Source organism: Pristis pectinata, chromosome 5 (genome assembly GCF_009764475.1).
Source record: "Pristis pectinata isolate sPriPec2 chromosome 5, sPriPec2.1.pri, whole genome shotgun sequence".
Taxonomy (NCBI): domain Eukaryota; kingdom Metazoa; phylum Chordata; class Chondrichthyes; order Rhinopristiformes; family Pristidae; genus Pristis; species Pristis pectinata.
This window is the reverse complement of record NC_067409.1, coordinates 2,887,789-2,907,873: the sequence shown is the minus strand read 5'-3', so window position 1 is coordinate 2,907,873 and position 20,085 is coordinate 2,887,789. Positions and strand designations below refer to the sequence as shown.

The window sequence follows — 20,085 nt, the reverse complement described above, 5'->3', positions numbered from 1 at the left end:
CACTCAAGAAATTAACACCATCCAGGCCAAAGCAGTTGCCTTAATTGCCAATCCATCCACTTCCCTGAGCATCCATTGGTGCCCAGTGACTGAAGTTATTCGCAAGGCAACTTCAACAGCACCTTACAAACCTGTGACCTCTACCACCATTAACGAAAAAGGGAACACTGCCTGCACGTCACCTTTCAAGTGACTTGCATATATATCACCAATCATTCACTGTTGCTGGGTCTAAAACCTCTAACTCTTCATTTAATAGCATTGTGCAATCACTTTCACTCTAAGGAATGCAGTAGTTCAAGGTGGTGGGTCAGAACCACCTTTTGCAAGGGCAATTGGGGAAGCACATTAAATGCCAGTTCTGCTGGCAACAGAAGTGGGTGAAGGTGACGGTGCAGTGAGGGGACTGTTCACTTTGGTGCATTGCTGGGCAAAAGATCATCAGTTAATGGAAATCAAGCAAACTATTTGCTTGTCAGGCAGGCTGGCAAGGTAGCTTGTTATAGTTGAATGAATTTGCCATGTTTTACTGCATCTGAGGATCTGGGATTTGGCTGGGCTGCCAACCACCGATAATGGAACCCAGGACTTGTTCATTGTCTTAATGTGATGGTAGTGTTCTTGGTATGTTAAGGTGGAGTGGGAATCTTGACTTAATTAAAATTACTTTTTGTAATTAGACAAGAAAACTAGTGGGACAGTGGTGGGGTTTGGAGTTGATATTGGCCATTCCCTATCAATGTATTCATTGAGCCTTTAATCTGATGAGCTGCTAGAAATGCAAAGTCAAGGTTTGTCAATCTTCTTCAAGATTCTGATGAAAGACTGGTAGGAGAGCCATTTCTTAGCACTTTGGAGACATGACCAGTGATTGTGATAAAGTCTGAGACTGACTTTCTTGCCCTTATTTTTGACTGTGGATGTCCAGGTAAGTAAGATGGAGGTACATCAGTACATCAAAGTAGGGCACACTGCTTTTCATGGACAGCAGTTGTTTGAAAATATCTGTCTGGTTTAGAAGAGTCAGCAACTTCCAACCAGCATTAGGTAGGTTTGAGATGTCTCGGAGATTGCTGCACATCAGGCTGGCTAATGTGGAAAATTGGATCAGTCGAGATTGAGAGGTGAGTTATTTTCTGTTGGGGAGTGGGGGAGAAAAAGTGTTGCAGTCTTTGCCAGGAAGATGTCCAAGAGGAGGTTGATGTGCTTGTCGGATGTTGCATAAAGGTTGTTATGGTTTAGAATGTGGGATGCTACTTCTATCAAATGGATAATAAGCTGGCAGTTTCATGTTTAAGACTAAATTACTTATATTCACAAGAATGCTGACGTAGTGATTAAGTTGCCTGAAGTCATGGGACCAGTACCTTGCTCTGGAAGATCTGCTGGGTAATTTCATTAGCGCTATTAACCTTGGGATTAAGCTTTACTACTGTGATGTTAGAGAAGGTGATCAGTTCAATGCTCAGGCATTTGTTTGAATTGCATGGTGTTCAAAATAAAAGCAAGTGAACCTTCTGCACCCTCTTTCTCCACTTACCTGAACGAGTGCCACACCAAAAACACTGAAGCCTGGCACTATACAGGATAAAGCAGCCTGCTTAATTGGCACTCCGTCCTACACCCTGAACATTGTCTCCTACCATTACTTGCATCTACAAAATGCAGTGGAATGATTTGCCAAGGCTTCAACAACCCCACTGAAATCCACAAGATGCATCACCTAGAAGCGTAAAGACGCAGGTGAATGACCTGCAAGTCCCCTCCAAGTCGCACACCATCCTGACTTGGAAATTCACCACTGTTCCTTCGTGGTTACTGGGTCTCCTTCCTGAAATTCCTGCTGCATCAACGCTGTGGGTGTATCTTGTGATATGGTCTGCAGTGGTTCAGGGAAGGTGGCTCACCACCAGCAGCTTGAAGGAAATTGAGGATGGGCAATAAATGCCATCCCTGCCAGTGATGCCCATATCCCACAAATGAATAAAAGCATTAGGTGATTAGCTAACATCTTTTTGATTAATGTGTGAAATTTCTAATTTTTAGACTATGTTGCTAATGGCACTTCCCAGCGGACTCTCCATTGTCAAGGCGGCTGTCCTGTGACTTCAGCTGAGCTGAGGGTGTGTGGCGCAGGTTCACCTTCCACTCCTATCTTTAAATTTTTGGGTTGGGGCGGTGTGTGGGTTGCGATGGCAGGGTTTGCTTTGGCGAGAGGGTTGGATCCACAGAGAAGGAAGCAGTCGGTTTAATGGACATGCTAGTTTGCATGGCATGACATTTGGGAGGAGACGACTGTTCTGGGGATTTTGCCGTGCAAGAAAGGTTAGTTTGGAGGAAGACATCCCACCTTGTGGGGTCATGCACTTTTATGCAGGCAATGGGGTGTCTGGGACTGAGAAAAGGGGTCTTTTTGATTGGACAGAGTAGCTATGATGATGTGTTTGCCACGAAGACCAGAAATAGGTTAGATTATAGTAGTAGTTGTCACCTGAGATGCCCTTGTTGTTGAACAGTTGGCACTTAAGCTTTTGCATTGATGATTCATTACTCAACATGATAGACCGGTTGTAAGTGGGTTGGTTATCAGGGTGAGCCAACTGGGCAAAGCACTGGTGAATTATGAATGAGTGGGTATGAAGTAGCACTGGGTGATTTTTTTCCCCCCGGGGAGGTGGGTGTTCAGTGGCTCTAAGTCAGTCTAACTTCATATTTGCACCAAGTCCACCAAATGACCGTGTGTGTAAATCTGCGATTGAAGGAGAATGTGGGATTGGAGCTGAGCGAGGAGATGGGTCTGTGTAAGGAACAGGATTCTTTTGAGTCTGGGACTGAGAAGGGATTTGTTTGATGGCGCAGAATGGCTATGGTTTGGATTGGTACTTATTTTTGCACAGAATTATAACTTTATTTTTTCTTTTGCAGCTAATTCAATTTCTAATTTCACTTGTGCAGTCCAACAGAGTCATCGGTGTGAAGAGGAAAATGTGAGTCTGAGCATTTTGTAACAGGAATGAAATTAATGTCTTTTGTTCACTGTGTGGTCTGCAACTTAATGATCAATGGAAGGCTGTATTGACACATTAACTTGGTTGCCACAGATTGTGGATGTTAGAAAGGGATTTTTCTGGTTTTGCCGCAGAATAGAAATGTATCTGCAGGCAGTTATGGCCATTCTTTGTCTACCAAGATATGAATTAAGTGTGTGATAATGTAGAAAATGTTCATTCCAGTAGAGAAAACCACAGTAATCACACTTGCTGTCTCTGAAACCAGTTCATGTATCATAGGAACAACTGCCGTCTCAGATGAAGAATTTGTGCAGTTTCCAGTAGTTAACTTCCTCTGTAACATAGGGTTGTTCCTGATGGTTTTACTGAGATCATTCATGGCTCGTTAGATTTCCATCAGTTTGAGGCATGAAGTTATACAGGGCTGAACAAGCCATTCACTCCATCCTGCTTTTGCCTAGTTTTTGTTTCCCTAGGAACTAGGAAGTGGGTGAGGCAGGTACAATAGTATCATTTAAGAAGCCCTTGGATAGGTACGTGGAGGGGTGGGGCTTGGAGGGATATGGGCAGAACTCAGGAAATTTGGACTAGCTGGGTGGACACCGTGGTCGGCACAGACTAGTCAGGCCAAAGGGCCTGTATCCGTGCTGTATTGCTCAATGACATGCATTTTAATTTACAATTTTTAAGTCCAGTTCTCTTTCGTAAGCTTGCTGTTGAACCTCCTTTCTTTGACCTTTCAGGCATTGTATTCCAGATCATACCACTTTTTTTCAGAAACTAAAATATTGTTTTCTCCACTTCGACCCTCACCATATCGCTGGTTCTTGTAGTGAAACTTTCCTATTTCCTTGGTCAAAACACTTCATAATTATGCAATTATTAAATCACTGCTTCCATGAGCCATCCCAGTTTCTGTAGTCCTGGGATCAGCATTCTGGCCACCAAAGTTTATCTCTGGACTCTGACCTCCAGTAACAAATAAATATTGCACGGTTTGTGTATTTCAGCTCATTGGTGTTTTGTCCTCACAGTTTGCTATCTTCTTGGCAACTTGCATCTCAGAGCATTGTATTTCTCTGCCTCTGCATGTGCAACTGTGGCAGGATAAACAGAACAGCTGCTTTCAGTGGGAACTGCATGTGGAAGCAGCTGCCTTCTCTTGCAGCCCTCTTTGTAATGGACTGATGTTATTGGAGTCTTCAGGATTGAAACTGGCCCTGAGGGATCCAGAGAATTGCTGGGTTAATGAAGTTAGAACATAGAAAAGTACAGCACGGGAACAGGCCCTTCAGCCCACAGTGTCTGTGCTGAACGTGATGCTAATTTAAAGTAATCCCATCCACCTGCACATGATCTATATCCCTCCATTCCCTACCTTTTCTTGTGTCAGTCTAAATGCCTCTTAAGTGTTGCTGTGGTATCTGCTTCCACCACCTCCCCTGGCAAGTAATTGAGGTACAGATTTGCTAACTGACTGTCAGAACAGGTTCGTGGGCTGATTACTTGCAACCCACTCAACCTGTAACCTAATGCGACTTAAACTTTTTTTAAGTCTCTTCTATATTCAAAGTCAATACAGAGAGAGAGATTTTTACAGTTTAGTTTTGTTATGGTTAAATTAGCAAATGCAAGATCTTTAGTTTGAGTTGAATGCCAAAATTAATGTTTGTCTGCATGTACATGTAATGTTTGAATCTCAAATATTCACTTATGTTTTTCTTCCTCTCACTCAGGCCTTTGATGTTAAATGATAGTAGTTCTGCGCATTCCTTGCCAAAGTACAGTCGTCCATTCTCCTTGGAACCCTTGCAGGAATCAGCAGCACTGACAGTAAGTGCTATAATGCATATTTAGCATCTTAATACATATTTAATCAATGGAGACCTTGCATGCATTGTTTTCCACAGTCAGTTGATGAAACTCCCATCCACACTGGTGACAGAATCGGACACTGGGTATATTAGTGATTATTACTGGACTGGATCCAGAGCCTGGAATATTGATCTGCCGACGGAAGTTCAAATCTGGCCATAACAGCTAGGGATTAATTAAAGAAAATCTGCAGTTAAAAGATTGTATCAGTAATTGTAACTACAGGCTATTCCTCAGTAATGAACAGGTTATATCTTTACGGACGTCCAGAAGTCAGTTTTGTCCATAAATCAGGAAAATGCACAAAAATGGGATGGGAAGCAGACAAACAAATAGTCTAGGTAATATTCTGCCTGGAGTAATTGTCCACAGCCTCTTTATCTTTGTCCATGCTTTTAATTACAGCAAACTTGTACAAACTTTCCAGGAAACAGCTGTTATTCACCAGACAACACTTTGTCGTCTGGTCCGATTATTTCGGACATCACAGACCTGGCACAGTGCAGCCCTTCACCCTCCCCATCTCTTGTGGAAAGGTGAGTATGTCAATACCATCAAGTGTTAGTCTGAATCTTTCTCCAGTGCCTTTGTTCTTTGAGCATCAGTCCAACCAACACATGGTACACTGCCAAAGTATGATTCATTTTTATTACGATGTTAACTCCACTCGTGGGGAGAACTGCCATCTGAGGTGCATTGTGTCATATTGTCATTTTCTCCCTGTCAGTGGAGGTAATAATAGTTTTATAGTGTATAATTCTCACAAATAGGCAGTTTGAACTATTATATGATTTGATGAGTTGATTTTATCTTTTCTTTAAAAGTGATGTTGGTTAAGCATGATTGTATGACAAATTCAGAATACTGTGGCTCTGCCAGATCCTCAGAAGAAATACTCAATATCCCATTACCTATCAACTTTCCTCCAACAATTTCTTCTTGACTGCAAGAAACTGCAGAAGGTTGTGGACACAGCTCAGCACGTCACGGAAACCAGCCTCCCCTCCACGGACTCTGTCTACACTTCTTGCTGCCTCGGTAAAGCAGCCAACATAATCAAAGACCCCACCCACCCCAGACATTCTCTCTTCTTCTTCCCCCCCCCCCCCCCCCCCCCATTGGGCAGGAGATACAAAAGCCTGGAAGCAGGTACCATCAGGCTCAAGGACAGCTTCTATCCTGCTGTTATCAGACTATTGAACTGTTCCCTAGTATGATAAAATGGACTCTTGTCCTCACAATCTACCTCGTTATGGCCTTGCACCTTATCTGCCTGCACTGCACTTCCTCTGTAACTATAACATTTCATTCTGCATTCTGTTGTTGTTTTCCCTTGCACTACCTCAATGCACTGATGCAATGAAATGATCTGTATGGATGGCATGCAAAAGAAGTTTTTCACTCTACTCAGTACATGTGACAATAATAAACCAATTTACCATTTGGTTTATTATTCTCCTGATCCAATTCCTCCTTTGAAGGTTGTCTGTGAATCTGCTTCCAACGCCACAATAGGCAGTAAAATTCACATTTGCTGTATTTTTTTAAAATCTCATTCTCTCTCTGGCTTCTCATGTCTCTTGTTCATTTACCAATTATCTTAAATTACTATCCTTCTGCCATTGCCCCAGTCTCCAATTTGTACTTAACATCCTTGATCTATCATCTTTTAGAATCATAAAAGTAAAGCCTTATTTAAGCCACTGCCAAATTTATTCTGCTGTAAGAACAAAGAAAATATTCTCTTTGTACTGTACTTGTAAATCCTCTGCACCTATTCCTCTTGTTTATAAAGCCAAAGTTCTTGTTCTTTTTAAGCAGTCGGCTTGACTTGTCACTTGCAGAGCCAAACGTGGGTAAGGGATGCAAAGGCAGTCCAGTCAGCAACTGGACTTTGTCCTTTGTTGCATTTAAGTTGTCCCCCTCTCTTCTTCCCCTCCTCCTCTTCCCCCTCCTCCTCCTCCTAATCTTCCCTTGTCTTTTCTAGAACTAGTCCTCTGCTCCATATTAAAGAAGAGCCTCCAAGTCCAACAGCTCAGCCGGAAATTGAGGTGGTCAGTCCTGTTGCCACTGGCACTGAAGAGCCCCTCTCTCCATCAACCTTCATCGATTCCATCCTGGAGGACAATGACAGTAGCACTGCACAACCACAGCCTGAGGACCAATGTCTCAGTGTGGCCTGCCTTGACAAGTAAGGACAAAATATAAGAAATATTCCCTTGCCCACAGATCAGTAGCTTATTAACTCTGCAGTGCTCCTCTCCATGAGTGGGTGTATGTGGTGATTAGCTGCCATTTACAAGTCACGCTCAGTGAATGATCTACGCAGGGTTGGTTAATGGTCATGGTATGAGCACAACTATAGATTTAACCATTCTGTGTGTTTGGAGATGGGGTGAAAAATAAACTGACTTTCATTTTCCCTCCCATGTCTCCGGCAATTTTACTGGAAGAGTACATGAATGGCCTTTGGACCAGCCTGAACTTGGATTATCCATCAGAGGGTAGTTGACAGTGGTGAACCATACGTGACCAACAAGAATAGAATAGGCTTGGCCATCAAGGGATTAGGACTATACCCCAGCAATTATTGGCACCGAGAACACAGGAACTGTGAAAGTCAGAGGGAAGTGAGAAGCTTCCATCTAACCCTGTATGTGCACACTAATGCTTCATGATACAAATTCCTTGCTTTTTTGGGAGTTCTTATGGCTGCTTAGTCAATTCAAACCAAATGGGCGTAGAGAGACTGTAGGATGTGTGCTGCCGGTTCATAGATACGAGTCAAGGCATACTCCATTGCGGTTCCCTGTAAGCACTCCTCATCAGCTGGGTAAGTGAAATACACCAGTGAACTTTACTTTGCCATAGAAGAAGGCTACTGGGCCCATTGTGTCTATGCCGGACAAGAAAGGGGTACCCAACTTAATCTCGCTGTGCGGTACTTGATCCCAACGTCTGTAGATTATGCTCGTCAGCTGCATTCACAGGCACTTTTCAAATGTGATGAGTGTTTCTTGCTCCACTAGCATTTTGAGCAGTGAATTCTAAACCTTTCAGGTGAAATAAATTTTCCTAATTTTCCCTTAATGTTGTTCTACTCCTTTTACTGAGTACTTTAAATCTATCCCCCCCCCCCACCCCCCCCCCACTTTGGTTTTTGACCCTCGGCTAGGGGAGATTAGTCCCTCCTATTTACTCTTCTGGTCTCATAACATTATACACCTCAATTATCTTCCGTCATCTTCCTTTGCTACCATTAAAACAAACTCAGCCTTTTTGACCCTAATTTTGTTTATTATTGTCACGTGCACTGAGCTACATTGAAAAACCTTGTCTTAGAACATAGAACAGTACAGCACAATACAGGCCCTTCAGCCCACAATGTTGTGCCAACCTTTAAACCTCGCCTAAGACTATCTAACCCCTTCCTCCCACATATCCCCCTATTTTAAATTCCTCCATATGTTTATCTAGTAATCTCTTGAATTTGACCAATGTACCTGCCTCCACTACCACCCCAGGCAGCGCATTCCATGCCCCAACCAGTCTCTGGGTAAAAAACCTTCCTCTGATATCTTCCTTGAACTTCCCACCCATTACTTTAAAGCCATGCCCTCTTGTATTGAGCATTGGTGCCCTGGGAAAGAGGCGCTGGCTGTCCACTCTATCTATTCCTCTTAATATTTTGAACACCTCTATCATGTCTCCTCTCATCCTCCTTCTCTCCAAAGAGTAAAGCCCTAGCTCCCTTAGTCTCTCCTCATAATGCATACTTTCTAAACCAGGCAGCATCCTGGTAAATCTCCTCTGCACCCTTTCCAATGCTTCCACATCCTTCCTATAATGAGGCGACCAGAACTGGACACAGTACTCTAAGTGTGGTCTAACCAGAGTTTTGTAGAGCTGCATCATTACCTCATGGCACTTAAACTCGATCCCTCGACTAATGAAAGCTAACACCCCATAAACTTTCTTAACTACCCTATCCACCTGTGAAGCAACTTTCAGGGATCTGTGGATATGGACCCCCAGATCCCTCTGCTCCTCCACACTACCAAGAATCCTGCCATTAACTTTCTACTCTGCCTTGGAGTTTGTCCTTCCAAAGTGTACCACCTCACACTTCTCCGGATTAAACTCCATCTGTCACTTCTCAGCCCAGCTCTGCACCCTATCAATGTCCCCCTGCACTTTTCGACCATCTTCTACACTATCCACAACACCACCAACCTTTGTGTTGTCTGCAAACTTACCAACCCACCCTTCTACCCCCTCATCCAAGTCATTAATAAAAATCACGAAAAGCACAGGTCCAAGAACAGATCCTTGTGGGACACTGCTAGTCACAGCCCTCCAATCTGAATGCACTCCCTCCACCACAACCCTTTGCTTTCTATAGGCAAGCCAATTCTGAATCCACACGGCCAAGCTTTCCTGGATCCCATGCCCTCTGACCTTCTGAAGAAGCCTACCATGTGGAACCTTGTCAAATGCCTTACTAAAATTCATGTAGACCACATCTACTGCACTACCCTCATCAATCTGTCTAGTCACCTCAAAGAACACTATCAGGCTTGTGAGACATGATCTGCCCTTCACAAAGCCATGCTGGCTGTCCCTGATCAGACAATGATTCTCTAAATGCCCATAGATCCTATCTCTAAGAATCCTTTCCAACAGCTTGCCCACCATCCATACAGATCATTTCATCTATACAGATCACTTCATCACATCAGTGCACTGAGGTAGAACAAGGGAAAACAATAACAGAATGCAGAATATAGTGTTACAGTTACAGAGAAAGTGCAGTGCAGGCAGACAATAAGGTGCAAGGCCACAGAATCAGAATGTCAATAACTGGATTGCTTTTTGAGTGTGGTGGTACAGACTTGGTTTGCCTAATGATTTCCTTCTGTGTGTGAACAATTCTATGAATAGAACTTTATGTAACAAATAGAACATAGAAAAACTACAGCACATTTCAGGCCCTTCGGTCCACAAAGCTGTGCCAAACATGTCCCTACCCTAGAAATTACAAGGCTTACCCATAGCCCTCTATTTTACTCAGCTCCATATACCGATCTAACAGTCTCTTGAAAGACCCTATCGTATCCACCTCCACCACCGTTTCCGGCAGCCCATTCCATGCACTCACCATTCTCTGAGTTAAAAAACTTACCCCTGACATCTCCTCTATATCTACTCCCCAGCACCTTAAACCTATGTCCTCTTGTGGCCACCATTTCAGCCCTGGGGAAAAGCCTCTGACTATCTACCCTATCAATACCTCTCGTCGTATACACCTTAATCAGGTCCCCCTCATCCTCCGTCTCTCCAAGGAGAAAAGGCCGAGTTCCCTCAACCTGCTTTTATAAGGCATGCTCTGCATTCCAGGCAGCATCCTTGTAAATCTCCTCTGCACCCTCTCTATGGCTTCCACATCTTTCCTGTACTGAGGCGACCAGAACTGAGCACAATACTCCAAGTGGGGTCTGACCAGGGACTTATATAGCTGCAACAATACCTTTCGGCTCCTAAATTCAATTCCCCGATTGATGAAGGACAATACACCATATGCCTTCTTAACCACAGAGTCAACCTGCACAGCCACTTTGAGCGTCCTATGGACTCGGACCCCAAGATCCCTCTGATCCTCCACACTGCCAAGAGTCCTACCATTAATACTATATTCCGCCAGCATATTTGACCTACCAAAATGAACCACTTCACACTTATCCTGGTTAAACTGCATCTGCCACTTCTCGGCCCAACTCTACATCCTGTCTATGTCCCTCTGTAACCTCTGACAGCCCTCCAAACTATCCACAACACCCCCAACCTTCGTGTCATCCGTAAACTTACTAACCCACCCCTCCACTTCCTCATCCAGGTCGTTTATAAAAATCACAAAGAGTAAGGGTCCGTACAGACCCCTGAGGTACACCACTGGTCACTGACCTCCACTCAGAATACGACCCTTCAACAACCACTCTTTGCCTTCTGTGGGCCAGCCAGTTCTGGATCCACACTGCAATGTCCCCTTGGATCCCATGTCTCCTCACCTTCTCCATAAGCCTTGCATGGGGTGCCTTATCAAACGCCTTGCTGAAATCCATATACACTACATCTACCTGAGGCCAATTACATGTAATCACTGAACTAACAATAACTGCATTGTGAATAATGGATTTAAATCCATTATTTCCAATCTTGGCTGTAATGAGAGGAGGTAGCAAAAGGGAATGTGGGTCTGCCATTTAGTCCTTCAGACCAATTCCGCTAATCTGGAACGTAGTTCCATTTACCCACATTGGCTGCACATTGTCAGATTCCCATATTCAATAATAATCTCAGTATTAAATTTTTTATTTGGCCTCCAGCATTAAAAGCTTCACACACAGAGTGTAGGCCATTCAGCCCAAGTGGTCCATTCGAGTGTTTTATCCTCTTTAGGGCCCACTTGTATTCATTCACAGCTATGGGTATTATTGGTAATTGGTTTATTACTGTTACATGTACTTGTCATACATTGTTATATAGTCTTGCATATTATTCGTACAGATCAATTTATTACACAGTGCATTAAGGTAGTACAAAATAAAACAATAGAATGCAGAATAAAGTGTTACAGTTACAGAGGAAGTGCAGTGCAAGTAGACAGTAAGGTGCAAGGCCATAACAAAGTGGGTTGTGAGGTCAAGAGTCCGATCGTACTAGGGAACTGTTCAATAACAGCGGGATAGAAGCTGTCCTTGAGCCTGGTGGTTGGTACGTGCTTTCAGGCTTTTGTGTCTTCTGCCTGATGGGAAGGGGGAGAAGAGAGAATGTCTGGGGTGGGTGGGGTTAGATTATGCTATCTGCTTTACCGAGGCAGCGAGAAGTGTAGACAGAGTCCATGGAGGGGAGGCTGGGTTCCATGATGTGCTGAGCTGTGTCCACAACTATCTGCAGTTTCTTGTGGTCTTGGGCAGAGCAGTTGCCGTACCAAGCCGGGATGCATCTGGATAGGATGCTTTCTATGGTGCATCTATAAAAATTGGTGAGGGTTAATGGGGACATGCCAATTTCCTTAGCCTTCTGAGGAAATAGAGGTGCTTGTGCATTTTCTCATCAATGGTGTCTACATGGTTGGACCAGACAAGCTGTTGGTGATGTTTATACCTAAGAACTTGAAGCCCTCAACCATCTCCACCTCAGATTGCTGGCAAGGCTGGTATTCATTATCTATTCCTAATTGTTCTTAAAGGTAACTTATCTCTTCCAACGGCTCTTAACCATTGATTCAACTGAGCAGCTCATGAATGTTGAATCTTAGATGGACAGCTCGTGAAGTCCAGACACCTTAGTCGTGTCTGCGTTTGTAGTACTTTCATTGTTCAGACTGCAGCAGTTCAGGAAGGTTGCTCATCAACTTAAGAACAACCAGGGATGGTGTTAAAGGTTGGGCTTGCCATGATGTCCACATCATAGGATTGAGTAATTTTTTTTAAAAAAAGGCCTCAATGTCCTGTGGTGTACACCTCATCAGACCATGATCAGAAAAGCACAGATGTTCCCGTGCTATATGGTCTAACAATCTTAATATACAAATACAGTATACTCACCTCACACCTGTTGTACTTTGCAGTGAAATAATATGTTTGTATTTGGTGTGGAGGATGTTGATGTGATTTGGGAAATGGTGGCTGTTACTTCTGCAGTGTAGTGCCTAGCATGATCTTCTGTTTCTATCTTTCAGTTTGATTCAAGCCCAGCAGATGTCAGAAGTCAATTGTGTTATCTCCAGTCTTTCCTCTTCTACTCGTCCCAGAGCACTGATAGGGTTAGCACTTCTATTATACTGCTGTCTCACAGATATACACAACGTGTCTCAGTAGAAAATCTCCAGCTTGGGTGCAATGGGTATAGGAAAGGAAGGGGGACAATGTGTTCTCTGCACCTATTCGAGCATTTTAATCATGCACTGCTGGCAGGGATGGCAAGGAAGACAACATTAAAACCAGTAAACTCCCTCAGTTTGTCACCCTACTGTTCCACCAGTGATACCTGTAAGCACTAGTGCTTCATTCTGTGAAGGAGCCCAAGACAATAAAATTTGTAATCATGCCACTTAGTGTCAATGGACTTCTAGAAATTCCACAAATCTATAATTAGGCTTCAGTGATTCTTTTGAAGGTGATAGAGAAGCTTCTGCAACCTCTAATAGACACGGTGATGTATTATCAAGAGAAAATGCAGTTTTCCTGTGTTGTGGATTATTTTCAGATGTGCTGATATTGTACAATATCTTGTATTAGTTGTGTGTGCTTAGTACATTCTGATCACTCTCCTCGTGCTGTGCACTCTGTAGACTGACTCTTCATCGCTGTTACACTTGCATTAATTTTGATGAGTTTTACGCTCCTGAATAGACATTTCCTTGGGACGTCCAGCATAATATCACTTTCACTTGCTGTCTCATTTGCCATTATATAAACTGTTTCCAGAAACCCAGTAGACCCTGACCAACCTCCTCCCAACATAAATTTATTTATTGATATTCATTGCTAATTTACTTTTCATTACATAAAGTTGTGAAGTTTTCTTTTAGATGTGTAATTCAGCTCCCATGATATCTACCCCCTCTGACTTTTTTAATCTATCTCAGTCTTCATCAGTGCCCAACCCTGAGATGGTAGTAACTCAGCAAAGCAAGGACCCACCTCCTTCACAGTACTCTATTAACTGCACAGCCTTTTACCTCATTGCTGTATGACTTCAGTCTTCGCTTTTCATGGCTTCTGTTTCCATATGCTGTCTGCTCGTGTACATATTTCTGTGTGTGAGTGTGCGTGTGTTAACATTGTGCGTAGTTTTTGAGTATTCTCTTCCCAGTGGTGGTTTAAATGCTGGTACTGACATGGCCTAGCTCCAATCACTGATCTGAGAATAGAAGGAAAACTTTTTCTGACGTTAGTGCCAAAATGTATGGTGACTCCAGTGAACACCCCCACGTGTACAAGCACATAAATCCTTCAATATTTGACTTGGGCTCTTGTATTTAGTAACTAGCTCTGTCACATTTTTGTTACTTGAGCACTTGGTATGAACATGCAAATCTGCACTGGCACAAAGGCAGGTGCATGATAGTCTCTTCGTGAATTGAAGAGTGAATTTAAAGGGATTTAAGACTCTTAAACTTTCAGCATGATGATGTTTCAGTAATTATCACATGCATTCAGAAAGTATGTACAATATTTGCATTTGCTAAATTGGTTGAACCGGCCACTTTTGGTGGATGGTGCTGTACACTGAGATGCTCCATGTGGAGTAGGCTCAACAGAAGTCACAGGAGCAAGAGTGAGTCATGCTACACCCTAAACCTGATGTGATATTCCAGAAGACTGTGGCTGATGGGGTATTCCATCCACACTTGTCCCTGAATCCCATTTGCCACCTCCTCCCTTGATGTCTTTTATTCTGAAACTATGATCCCCAAGTCTTAGAGTGTAAAGTTGGTTTCTGCCATCTGTTGGGTTTCCAGTATCAGCTCTGCTCAAGATTGTTCATTCTCCAGATGTATTAAAAACTACTCCATGGATAAGGAAGGAGAACTGGAGCCGGGGATACAGCTTGGGCATTCACTGGCCCACTGCACATTGCAGTAGAAGAAGTGAAATTAGGTGGATGGGGTTGCTGCTTTATTTTTAAATAAACTTTACTTTTGTTGCTTCTTGGAATCCTTCTAAAGGTGAGGAGAGTGATGCAGTAAACATTATAAGGAATAGAAAATGTCAAGCTTTTATTTAATTAAAGAATTACATTTTTTTCTTTACATGCATAGAAATGATCTCTACAATCACTTGGATCGAATTGATTCCAGTCTGGATAACCTACAGAACTTGTTATCAGGACAATCCTTCAGCATGGAATCCAGCACACTTTTAGATGTAAGTTTGTTTCTATTGTCTCCAGGTTATTTAATATCAACTGATGGGGGAGGGAAAGGTAGCAATCCCTTCCACAGCCATTTAGCACCACCACCTCTGAATCTAGCTGCAATTCAGTGAGTTCTCCTCTGTAAACTGGACTACATTGTCACTCCAGATGCCCATTATCCAGACCAATGCAGGCAGAAATTGGCTGCTGGCTTTTCTATCTGACATGCAACTTTTCTGTAATGCTTTATTAACATCCTAAGGTCATGTAATGTCCTCTGTAATTGGAAATTCTTCCTTTTCTGGTTAACATGAATCAGCAGATTGTTCAACTGCAGCTGTATGAAATCCATAGTTCAAACCTCAGCCAAACTGAATTTTGATTTTATCCTTCCCCAGATATTGAAGAGGGATGTAGATTCCTCTTTGGTCAGAAAACTGAACTCCCAGAGTGGTGAAAAGCTATCTCCTATTCGATCTCAAGTTGAGATTTTACTGAATTTGGTATTCCCCAAACTAAACCAATCAAAGCACACCTCTGTCAGACCAGCCACGTGTTAATAGTGGCTTTTACCTTGCATCATCCACTTCACAAAATTAACAAAGTTCTTGAAATAATTGTCAAACTTTCACAGATCTATTAAATACAGCACCATAATAGTATCATAGAAGCGAGCAGCGCAGAAACGCCTTATGACCCACCTCGTCCACGCTCATCCTATTTGCCCACATTAGGCCCATATTCCTCGACACCTTTCCCATCCAAGTACCTATCCAAATGCCTTTTCAACGTTGTAATTCTATCTGCCTCCATCTCCTCCTCTGGCAGCTCGTTCCAGATAACAACCAGCTTCTGTATGGAAATTTGCCCCTCAGATCTCTTTTAAATTTCTACTCTCTCACCTTAAACCAGTGCCCTCCAGTTCTGGATTCCCCTGCCCTGGGAAAAAGATTCCGATCTATCCTATTGTCACAAACCAGCAACAAAAGAAACACACTGAGCATGATTCAGTGTTAAAAACTATTTTATTAATCACTACTTATGATAATACGTAAAATAAAAGTTTAAAAAAATGTTAGTATGTTAGAATTCAAGAATGTTAAACCTCGAACGTTAACCCCAAAACGAAACTCTTCGTGTGTGTGTGTGACAAAGTCCAAAACTCCCAGTTCCGGAATGGTTCTTAAAGTTCAGTTCCGCAAGCCATAAGGTGAAACATGAGCAAGGGCTTCTTCAACAACCACCGTTGTCTGAAGATAAGATGTAGATGTAGAAAAACATAGAGAGAGTACATACGAAATCCAAATGTTCCACGATGGAACCCAAACGACACTTCAGTGTTTACTCGGTAGTGACTTCCTCACCCCGAAAAGCGTCCGAACCGTGGTCGTCCACACACAAATACCTGTTTCCTTCTACAGGTCAGCAACAAAGTGAACTCCACCGGATTACTTCCAACTTCCATACATGGATTTCAGTGGCAAACACAGTTATTGTTTCTCATCCATCGATAGAGAACGCTAGCAGGCTGGTGTCTCTCTCCCTTCTCTCTCTCTCTCCTTCTTCTGACTTCTTCAACAACGTCATTACGTCCTTTATCTTCTATTGACGTAAGCACGCCCCACACACACATACATACACACACTCTCTATCTTAAAGGGACTTTCACTGAGTCCGTAACACCTCCCACCTAAAAAAAAATGTTCCCAAGAAAATTTTAACCGCGCATAGTTAGTAATGTTAATAATTATCATGCTACACAACTACAGACTATCAGATTAGTACAGATACATGTTTCCCATTTAACATCAGGAAAGACGATCAGCAATCACATTATCTTTGCCTTTAATGTGAGTTATCATGAGATCAAACTCTTGCAAAATTAAACTCCAGTTTAACAGCCTTCTGTTCTTGTTTTTGACTCGGCTCAGAAACACCAATGGGTTATGATCTGTATACACAGTCAATGGTTTCTGAGCGGTGCAAACATATACACTGAAATGTTGCAAGGCTAAAACAAGCGACAGTAATTCTTTCTCCATGGTGGAATAATTCTTTTGATGCTCATTAAATTTCTTTGAAAAGTAAGCTACAGGATGGTCAATATCATCAAGGTCACCCTTCTGCAACAACACAGCTCCTGCAGCTTCATCACTGGCATCTACTGCTAATGAAAATGGCTTTTCAAAGTCAGGTGTTCTGAGCACAGGATGGTAGCATAAAATGGCTTTCAGCTTCTTAAATGCTTCTTGACAAGAATCTGTCCAAACAAACTTTACTCCCTTCTTCAGAAGATTAGTTAGGGGAAGAGCAATATCAGCAAAATTTTTACAAAATTTTCGATAATATCCAACCATTCCCAAAAATCTTCTAACAGTCCTCGTACCTGTGGGAATAGGGAACTCAGATATTGCTTGAACTTTTGCCTGAACAGGAGCTTGCTTGCCTTGACCTACAACATAACCAAGATACGTCACAGTGGCATGGCCAAATTCACTTTTAGCCAAGTTAACTGTAAGGTTAGCCTTGGAAAGTCTTTCAAACAACCTTTCTAACGCAGAGATGTGATCCTCCCATGTATCATTCCCAGTCACTAAGTCGTCAATGTAGGCATCTGTATGTTTTAACCCATGAATCACTGAATTAATCATTCTTTGAAATGTTGCCGGAGCATTTTTCATTCCAAATGGCAAAACATTGTACTCATACAATCCAGAAGGGGTTACAAAGGCTGAAATTTCCCTTCCTCTATCTGTTAATGGAACACACCAGTACCCTTTTAATAGGTCAATCTTTGTAAGAAATTTTGCCTTTCCCACTCTGTCTATGCAATCATCCACCCTAGGAATAGGGTAAGCATCTGACTTTGTTACAGCATTCACTTTCCTGTAATCTGTGCAAAATCTAACAGTTCCATCAGGTTTAGGTACAATAACACAGGGCGAACTCCAATTTGAAGTAGAATGTCTAATAATATCATTTTCCAACATGTATTTTATTTCCTGATCAACAAGTTTACTTTTTTCCACATTCATTCGATATGGGTGTTGTTTGATAGATTTTGCATCCCCAACATCAACATCATGGGTAATTATCAATGTTCTGTTTGGAACATCTGGGAACAGATTTTTAAATTTTAAAATTAATTCTCTCATCTGTTGTTTTTGTGAAACTTGTAAATGGTCCAACTTCGTTTCAAGGTTCTCCAGGATATTTTGGTTTTTTAGTTTCGATGGAACAATATTTGGTCTAAATTGGCCTTCCTCAACATCAACATCAGGCATTCTAGAAACAACCTTTACATCATCCACCAAGGCCACCACTGAATCCCTCTCATAATAAGGTTTTAGCATGTTTACATGACAGAGTTGTGTTTTCTTGCGTCTATCTGGTGTTTTGATTATATATGTTAGATCAGTCACTCGAGATTCAATAACATAGGGTCCAGAAAAACGAGCTTGCAAGGGATTATTTTGGCTAGGGAAAAATACCAACACCTTTTGCCCCACTGCAAATGTCCTAGGCCGAGCACGTCTATCAAAATATGTCTTCATTCTTATCTGGCTGGTTTTCAAATTCTCTCTCGCTAGCTGACAGACTCTCTCCAACCGAGTTTTAAATTTTTGGACATAGTCCAACAGACTCAAGTGCACTTCTTCATTAACCCATTGCTCTCTCAACAACTCCAAAGGTCCTCTCACCCGATGTCCAAACACAAGCTCAAACGGACTAAATCCTATTGACTCCTGGATCGATTCTCTAACGGCAAACAAAAGTAAATGGATACCTTCGTCCCAATCCTTGGTGTTTTCAAAGCAATAAGTCTTCAGCATATTTTTGAGAGTAGAATGAAATCTCTCCAGAGCTCCTTGAGATTCTGGGTGATATGCAGATGATACAATCTGCTTTGCTCCCAGCTCATAGACTATTTGTTGAAAAATTTTTGACATAAAATTACTACCTTGATCAGATTGGATTTCTTTTGGCAAACCAAACAAGGTAAAAAAATTTTACAAGAGCCTTTGACACCGTCTTGGCCTTAATATTTCTAAGGGGTATTGCCTCTGGAAATCTAGAAGTGGCACACATGATGGTTAACAAATACTGATTTCCAGTCTTAGACTTTGGTAATGGACCAACACAGTCCACAATCACCTTCGAAAAGGGTTCACCAAAAGCAGGAATTGGCTTCAACGGAGCCACAGGGGGTTTTTGATTTGGTTTACCTACCATCTGACATGTGTGGCAGGTTCGACAAAACATCACCACATCTTTTCTCAAACCAGGCCAATAGAATTGTTTCAAGATCTTCCCTACAGTTTTATTCACACCAAAATGACCACCCAAAGGCATACTATGGGCCAGGTTTAAAATCTCATCCCTATAAACTTTTGGAACAACAACCTGATGAATAACTTCCCATTCCTCATTAACAGGAACATGAGGAGGTCTCCATTTCCTCATTAACACTCCATTTTTGACATAGTATCCAGTTGGCACCTTTTCAATCTCCTCACATGAGAGAGCTTTTTCTTTCAATTCTGTCACCTCAGGGTCCTTTGTCTGTTCCACCATAAAATCCTTCCTCGACAAAGACAAATCTTTAAATTCAGGCTCACTATAAGGATGTTGATTCTCCAGTGAAGACAGAAAAGTCTCAGACAAGGCATCATAATTTTCTTCCTGTTTAGGACTGTCACAGGGAACCACATCAGGCTACACAGGACTGTTTGTCTTGGCTAATTCTTTAGCTCTAGATCGAGTCACCGCACATGATGGGTAAACATCTGGATCATTCTCAGACTCATCAATCCTTGGTTTGGTCATTAACCATACCACAGGAACAATTTCTCCATCTGCAAGGTCATTTCCCAATAACAAAGAAACTCCTTCCACTGGTAACCTAGGTCTTATCCCTATCTCGACTGGTCCTTCTACGAACTTTGACTTTAAATTCACCCTGTGTAGAGGGACGGATATGGTGTCATCTGTAACGCCTCGCACTAGATTTACCTCACTAGTGTCACTTTCTTCACCAAAATTTAAAACACTGTCCAGCAAGAGAGATTGACAAGCCCCAGTATCTCTAAAAATTTTCACTGGCACCTGGGGTGACTCATCATTCAGTGAAACAAAACCCTCTGATACATAAGAACGGAATTCCTTTCTCACCTCCTCCAACTTTTCAGCCTTTACCTCTTGCAAGGACTGATCTTTAACAGCGTCTCCTAAACCTTTTTGATTTTTAATTGCCTGAAAGCAAGCATTGGGCCCAGCT

General features: G+C 42.3%; 1 protein-coding gene across 5 annotated transcripts in view; it reads left to right on the top strand.

Annotated features, from left to right (window-relative positions):
* The window catches only part of hsf1 (heat shock transcription factor 1), a 98,055-nt gene that overhangs the window by 55,436 nt on the left and 22,534 nt on the right, over window positions 1-20,085 (top strand). For 2 of the 5 annotated variants that reach the window (XM_052015972.1, XM_052015974.1), the window contains exons 6-11: window positions 2,926-2,987; window positions 4,748-4,844; window positions 5,292-5,422; window positions 6,874-7,077; window positions 12,628-12,711; window positions 14,713-14,818. In XM_052015972.1, coding sequence (XP_051871932.1) covers window positions 2,926-2,987; window positions 4,748-4,844; window positions 5,292-5,422; window positions 6,874-7,077; window positions 12,628-12,711; window positions 14,713-14,818 — 684 coding nt within the window. The remainder of the gene's footprint in view (window positions 1-2,925; window positions 2,988-4,747; window positions 4,845-5,291; window positions 5,423-6,873; window positions 7,078-12,627; window positions 12,712-14,712; window positions 14,819-20,085) is intronic. The other 3 variants (XM_052015975.1, XM_052015973.1, XM_052015976.1) reach the window with 3 other exon arrangements.